Source organism: Ascaphus truei, chromosome 7 (assembly GCF_040206685.1).
Source record: "Ascaphus truei isolate aAscTru1 chromosome 7, aAscTru1.hap1, whole genome shotgun sequence".
Classification (NCBI taxonomy): domain Eukaryota; kingdom Metazoa; phylum Chordata; class Amphibia; order Anura; family Ascaphidae; genus Ascaphus; species Ascaphus truei.
In genome coordinates, this window is record NC_134489.1 from 55,917,107 (window position 1) to 55,924,960 (window position 7,854).

A 7,854-nucleotide genomic window follows, 5' to 3' on the forward strand; every position below is an offset into this window, starting at 1 on the left:
CAGAAAGGGGGGTCACTGGCCCATAGATTAACCTGTTAATGCCTGTAGCAGATACACTATGTGGGGAGAAAAGGGTACTTATGGAACATACCCTGTTATATAACTATGATTGATTGATTAATTAATGAAATTAGATTCAATCATTACAAAAAGGCCATTAACACAACCTTTAACTTGAAAAACAATACTAAAATGTAATAGATAATAATGACTCGTAATTAATAAATATGTGTATATTACATAGTTTTCATTTGAAAAAGGGCCATTGACACACTGTAAACTGTAAATAAACAAATAATAGGTACTGTAATTATCTGAAAGCTTGAACTCGATAAGAATATCCTCATCTACTATATAACTATGTCAAAGACTTTAACTAGAAACACATGATTCATCTGCCATAAAATGTAAATTTAAAAAAACTTTTCTAAAGATGAGTAACTATAATGTTTAAAACTTTATTTTCTAATTTTTGAACAAACTTTTTTCTTTTTCAATTTTTTTACTTAAAAAAAAAAATCAAAAAGAATAATCTAAACAATAAAAATTAAGAAAAAGAGAGCTGAGGAAGTTGAGATCTGTAACAGCAACACAACAGAACAGGAAAAACTTGGTACAGTAGTGATGTCAAGGAACTTTCCAAACTCTGAAATCTGATCCTCTGAACCTACAGTATTTGAGTGTACTGTACCTCTATTGGAATATAAGTCATATACACAAATAAATGTTTGATGACTTTTAACATTTTTATTTACAACGAAAAAGAAAAAAAACTTGTCATAATGATTCTCTCATAGATTAATGAGAGTTACCATACACACTGAGGACTAATGCAGATTTTTATTTTATTCTTTACATACATTTTTTTAAAACGTAATTCCTAGTAAGCAAGGATAAACAATGGTCCAGAACAGTTTGAAACACAATGAATAAAAGAGCCATACATTTACCTTACTAAGCACAAAACAGTTGACATCACTTTCAGTGTATGCAGGCATCAGCACTGGAATGTGTATATAAGGGCTTCCCTCTTTGTCCCTCAACAGCATCAAGGACTCACATCAACCAATCTACCAAAATGGGAAAGGTAATGTGTTGAGGGATTTATAATTAAAAGAAATAGAGCAAAGCAGTTAGGAAATAACAGAATTATTTCAGCCCAAATTATTAAATCATTATCAGTATGGTCAATTTTAAAGATTAATGCAGCATGCAGTATGTAACACATGGCAAAATGTTGTTCTTATTAGTTTGTAGGCTGACTTTCATCGGGCTGGGTTCGTAGATACAGTCCATTTTATCATCCATGATACTGGGTTTGAAGGTGCCAGCCCTGTATTAATACTGTAGCTATCTCTATTATTAAATTAATATTACTTTCTTACACATATTTGTTTGATAAGCACAATACTATTCATTTACTGCTGTACAGGTCATATTATGAAAAACAAAACATTTTAATACAATAAAAATATTCTAGTAATCTAGTATAAATATTATATGAAAAAAATTGAATCCAGAAGCATATAGCCATGCCATCATTTCAGATCTGAAATACACTTGGATTGTGAGCTTTGAAGACTGGAGCGATTGACAATTATCGGGACAACAGATACAATTGAATAACCATATTCCTGAACAGAGTTTCTGATCATAATTATCTTTCTACAGATTATCTTTTATGAGGACAGGAACTTCCAGGGTCGCTCTTATGAGTGTAACTCTGACTGTCCTGACATGTCTTCATACTTCAGCCGTTGCAACTCCATCCGAGTTGAAAATGGAAACTGGATACTCTATGAAAATTCCAACTACAAGGGAAACCAGTATTACCTTAAGAGAGGAGAATATCCAGATTTTCAGAAATGGATGGGATTCAATGACTCAATCAAATCGTGTCACTTAACTCCACAAGTAAGTATTACATGAGATTTGCGACTAGGGGCCATCTCTTAAGTATGCATATTACAGCTTTTGAGAAGTCTTAAACATATTTTGAGTTATGGATGTTTTTAAGTTATATTTAGAACAAATATAATTAAGGCCATATTTGCTGAGGCTAATTATTAAAACATGTTATGGCCCACTTAAGGGAATAAACCAGGTAAATGTACCATATGAATCTAATACCTTAGGTCGGTGACAGCATCTTTTCTCTCAAATTCTCTTCTAACTAGTAATATACCACTTCTACCATGTAAGTTGGAGCCAATCTCAACTGAGCAGTTTAACAGTTAACAATCTTTAAAACCAAATTCTAATAAAGCTGTTATTAATTTTTTTGCTGAATTAACATATGGTTTCCATATTTTTTATGTTTACAAAGCACCGTGGTGATTTCAGAATGAGGATCTATGAAAGGGAAGACTTCCAAGGCCAGATGATGGACTTCAGTGAAGATTGCCCCCATGTCTATGATCAATTCCGTTTCCACGACATCCGCTCCTGCAATGTGTTTGATGGTCACTGGATCTTATATGAGGAGCCTAACTACAGGGGCCGTCAGTACTACCTGAGACCTGGAGAGTACAGAAGATACAATGACTGGGGCGCCATGAATTCCAGGGTTGGTTCCTTCAGAAAGATGATGCATATCCAATAAATGACATGAAATACTAAGGAGGTAATTCTATATGGTTGGTAGGAACTGTTCAGGCCATTTAAACAATATAGAAATATCCCCTAAAGCATGTGTTTTCCTTATTGATTAAAACGTCAAATAAAAACACATTGAAACAATATATGTTTGATACTGTTCTTATTCCCTATTTGTTCAACATAAACCTAATTACTGCTATAGAGGCTTCATAATTTGCTTTGTTACAGGTGTTCCCACTACAGTACAGTACATATAATTAATTCAAATAATTTCACTGTACAAGCTGTAACTGTACAAGCTACTGAATTCAGCACGCTATACATTTAGTCGAATTTATAACAGGTGATGAATTAAAGTGATTCACAATGCACTCATTTGCTTATCCAAAACCCTCCTTCCAAAGCCCTGCCTTGCCTCCTCCACACTTGCCTCCTCCTTGCCTCCTCTACTGTATGCTGAAAAAAGGAAAATGTCCTCCCGCGCGCAGACTCAGATAATGTTTCCAAAGATAGGAAAAGGGGAAGAAAAGACAAAATACCGTGGTATTATGAGGGTAGTAATACCCAGTGTCTAATCAACAATAATGTAGGACACTTACACTTTTAAATAGATGGGGTCTCAGATCTATGTATATGATTATATTCAAAAACATCCAGTAGAGAGCACTATCGTGAAAAAGTAGAAGAGAGAATAGGAGATATACTGTCCCGGCCAGCTTTATTCTAAAGCTTGCCGGGTGTATAGCGGGCTAACCGCGGTCCTTCTCTCCGTTTAAAACGGAGTTCCCCGCGCGGCGGCCGCTTCAATAGATAAGGGCTAATGGCGCTTACTATTGAAAGCGCCCAAGGCGCGGGAAAACCGGCCGAAGATAACCGCGCGCCGCCCGCAGCTGTTTTTAAACTGCGGCGGCAGCCGCATTAGATTAAAGCTGGCCGAGACTGTAGGAACAAAACTCTGAAAGATAGTATAGACACTGGGATCATAGGGAACCTGAGAAGAGATCAATATAGAACAAATGTTGGATATGAGATGCATGATTCCCCTTTTCTAGAGAAAGGGAGAGAAGAATATACAGAGAGTGAGAGGACTGTATTACCCACAGAAGTGGAGGGAACACTCACAGATAACTTCACAGGTAAGAAGAAATGAGGGATACAGAGAGGCTGTAGGGGGAAAGAAGAAAACTGACAGGGTAAAGGTACAGACGAGCCAACGAGTATTCTAAAACTTGCCTTAAACTAGCCAGTTTACATGCTGGGTACATGCTGGGTACATTTCAGTGACATTTCTGCAGAGGCTAATGGCCCATCGGATTAACCCTGCTGTTAATCCGATGGGCCATTAGTCTGTCTGCAGAAATGTGTGAAATGTTGCAGCATGTACCCAGCATATACACAGCATGTACCCATCATGTACCTGGGTCTTTTTGGAGATTGCCCCAGGTTTGTTTTAGAATAATCGTCGGCACTACAGTACCTGAAAAAGCTACAGGGATCTTTAATCTCAGTAATTTGACAAAATGAGATCAAGCGGTGTCATTACTGAGTAAAGGTCTCAATTTCGCCCCTTCCAATAAAACGATCAAATTCCAAACTTTCATCGACACACAAAAATATATTAGGAGACTTACTTTGAAGAGGTACTTCTTAAAGTCTGGACATGAATCTAGGACGAACCCGGTTGAAATAACTGTTGGGACTGAAGACCAATTTAGACATACTACATTTAAGAAGCCCTCCAAATTCTATCCCAGTTTTTGTAGGGGACCATATCTGGAAACCTTTCAAAAATTATGGGAGGAGGATATTATGAAAATAAATGATGGAGATAGTAAGACAAATATACCAAATTTGACTAAGGGTGAACAAGAAGCCTTAGAAAAACTCACACAGAACAAAGACGTTGTCATCAAACCGGCAGATAAGAGGGTGGTGGTTTTAATTAATACTACAGCCTATATTGAGGAAGCACAAAGATTGTTGGGGGACACTAGTACATACCAAAAATTGCTGAAGGATCCAATCATTGACTTCAACAAGGAATTGACGCTCTTCTTTGATGATGGTCTGACTAAAGGCATACTATCCCAAAGCAAATTTGAATATCTAAAGACAGAGAATCCTAAAATGCCTGTCTTTTATTACCTACCCAAGGTACATACATCCCTGATTAAACCACTGGGAAAGCCGATCATTTCTGGAATAGGGTCCCTGACCCAAAATCTTTCGACCTATACAGATGCCATGCTTAAAACCTCTGTAAATAAATTGGTCTCCTATCTGCGAGACACAACCAAGGTCCTACAGATTCTAGATGGATTTGTGTGGGACAAGGAGAATATTCTAGCAACTTGTGATGTCACATCCCTGTATACATGTATTAGGCATCAACAGGGATGTGACGCCACTCTGTATAGTCTCAAGAAATATGAGGATATAGGAGCAAGCCAGATGACGTTCATTATAGATGGGATCTCCTTCATCCTAAGACACAATGTGTTCTGGTTCGGAGGAGACCATTACCTCCAGATTCGGGGTAAAGCCATGGAACCAGATTCGTGCCAAGCTACGCCAACCTGTTTATGGGTTGGTGGGAAGACTTTAACCTCTGGTTGAATGACAACTTTGACGTGAGCCTGGTGCTATGGTGAAGATACATAGATGATATCCTGATTATTTGGAAGGGTAGTCAGGAACTTTTACATTCTTTTTTTGCAGAGATCAATTGCCACAATTGCAATTTGAAGTTTACACATGCGAGTTGTAAGACTAAACTAGAGTTTCTCGATTTAGAAATATCTATAGAAAATGACATTATTCAGACAAAAACTTTCTTCAAAGAGGTAAACTGCAACAACTATATCACAGCAATTAGTTTCCAGAAGAAAAATTGGTTAGAGAATGTCCCCTTTGGGGAATTCAGGCGGTTAAAGAGGAACTGTTGAAAAAGGGAAGACTACGAAAACCAGGTGATCCCAATTAAGAAAAAATTCTTAGAGAAAAAATATCAGGTTACCGTCATAGAGAAAGCTATTCAAAAATTAAACCGAATTGAGAGAGCTAGTATGTTAACATACAAAACAAGGAGTAACAAACCAAATACAGACAAACAGTTCATACTATTCATTACAATATATATTTAGCAGTCGAATAAAATTGCAAAAATCCTTAAGAAGCATTGGCACGTCCTTCAAAAAAATGAATGGCTCAAGGATGTCATCAAAGACAAACCAGATGTTATATTCTCTAGAGCCCCTAACCTTTGACAAAAGCTGTCCCTAGCTATTTTAAGGCAGAAAATGAGGAGTGTTGGCTAAGGAGAGAAACTAAGGGCTTTTTCAGATGCCTCAACTGTAGGGCTTGCAGTAATAATTGTAAACAAGAATCTAAGGTTAGAGAATTTTTCTGTACAAGATCATCCCTCAAATACACTATCCAATCAAACATATCTTGCCAAAGTAAAGAAGTTGTCTACGTGCCGGGGTGCAGTTGCAAACTCCAGTACGTAGGCAGAACTATACGTAAACTGAAAGTAAGATTGGGGGAACACATACAGAATATAATCCAGGGATTCGAGACCCATAGTGTCTAAACACTAGAAATTAATTCACAATAGTGACCCAGGGTGTCTCAAGTTCTGTGGATTTAAATTAGTTTCTCATGATTGAAGGGGGGGGGGGGTAATATCCAAAGGATTTCTCAAAGAAAATCCTTTTGGATATTTACCCTACAAACCCTGGCACCGGCAGGCCTGAACATAGATATGGACATTGCCTCATTTATCTGATATGCTAGTCCCATTCCGTAGTCCAAGTATTCACATAGAGTAACTGTTACCTGGTTCATTCTTCTTCCCATATACATAGTTTATAAAGGTTTTTACCGCGAATACCAATATACTGATTTCTGCTGCTAAAATGCTTAATTGATTGAAATATGTTGTAGTACTCATTATATATTTGGAATGTCGAATAATACAACATACTCTAATTTTAACTTTCCCCAGTTTGCATTTCTTTACAGTCCTCTATATCTTTTTATTAAGAACTTATATCTCTGTTATTTTATATAATTTTTTATCCATTTTTTTTATTTTTTATTAGTTATGGATAAGTGATATCTGTTATCAATACATCTCTGCCCTCTTGTGGGGATTTTGTTATGCTACATATTGTATTATTCGGCTATAATGTTTAGTCCACTTTCTATACCATTTTATCCAGTTATAGGGTTATAACTTTTACCATTGATCTGATAGCAGATTATTCTATTTTTGATCTGATATTAGATCATTTTTTTATTCTGGCGAGCAATTGACTATCGTGTTCCTAATAGGTAGATTCCATTTTTATACTGTAACTATGTATGCAACACTTGACCCATTGGGGTTATTTTTCCACATTAAGATTAAGACATTACCCATATACATTCACTATTTATGCCTATGGAGCAGGATATATGCCATTTCATCACCACAGAAAATTCTAACAAACATTGTGTCATATCTCTACCTCCCCAATTAAATTGATATTGTGATACATCTCCATCTTTTGTCTCTCCGACCTATACACTGCATTTATAATCATTTTAATATGTTTTATTAGTTTATAGACTGTTTGACACAATGTGACATATTGTCTGTATTTTATTGAATTAATTATGTGCATGAGGAATCAGCTGTAACTGTTTTGACCTAATTGCAACCACTACAGTATATAAGTATGCACCATTACCCCAGTTGAGTTACATCACTGAGGAAGCATTTATCGAGGCTAATCACGGCCCTAGAATGGAGAGTTTCTCCCAAAATCCTCACGCTAGGAAAATTGGCGTGAGGCTGGGGAGAACCTGCAGAGAAGGTGGCGAGAGAGGACTTAGAAAAATAAATGCATCCAATTCATGCCGGCAGTCTCCGGAGCTGATACCCATTAATATCAACACCGGAGGCTCCCGGCATTAATTACATGCAATAAAAATGAATTTACAATCAACTTCATTACCTTTGTACAGGCCTGCACAACTCCAGTCCTCGAGGGCCGCAAACAGGATGTCTCAGGATATCTCTACTTCAGCACAGCTGGCTCAATTAGTGGCTCAGGATGTAACCACTAAGGCAATGAAGGGTTAACTACCATTGCCATGTTTATTGTGCGCAGCGGGGGTAGGTGAAGGTGGTATTTTGCCTTTGGTGGATGTTTAGGCCTTGCAGGGGGTTGCGGGTGGAGTTAACCCCTTCATTACCTTAGCGGTTAATAG

The 7,854-nt window shown here is 37.1% G+C and overlaps 1 protein-coding gene across 1 annotated transcript; it reads left to right on the forward strand.

Moving 5' to 3' along the window:
* Positions 1–979: 979 nt before the first annotated feature.
* LOC142499311 (gamma-crystallin-3-like) lies at positions 980–2,739 on the forward strand. The gene is made up of 3 exons (XM_075608479.1): positions 980–1,087; positions 1,672–1,914; positions 2,327–2,739. Exons 1-3 carry the CDS (start codon positions 989–991, stop codon positions 2,600–2,602), a joined length of 618 nt encoding a protein of 205 aa, XP_075464594.1. The 5' UTR covers positions 980–988; the 3' UTR covers positions 2,603–2,739.
* The last annotated feature ends 5,115 nt before the right edge of the window (positions 2,740–7,854 follow it).

What these genes read in the sequence shown, in the direction of transcription:
- LOC142499311 (XM_075608479.1), top strand. Translation starts at nt 989, where the DNA reads ATGCAGGCATCAGCACTGGAATGTGTATATAAGGGCTTCCCTCTTTGT. An exon ending in AATCTACCAAAATGGGAAAG is followed by an intron (nt 1,088 to 1,671) that starts GTAATGTGTTGA and finishes ATCTTTCTACAG; the next exon opens with ATTATCTTTTATGAGGACAG. An exon ending in CGTGTCACTTAACTCCACAA is followed by an intron (nt 1,915 to 2,326) that starts GTAAGTATTACA and finishes ATGTTTACAAAG; the next exon opens with CACCGTGGTGATTTCAGAAT.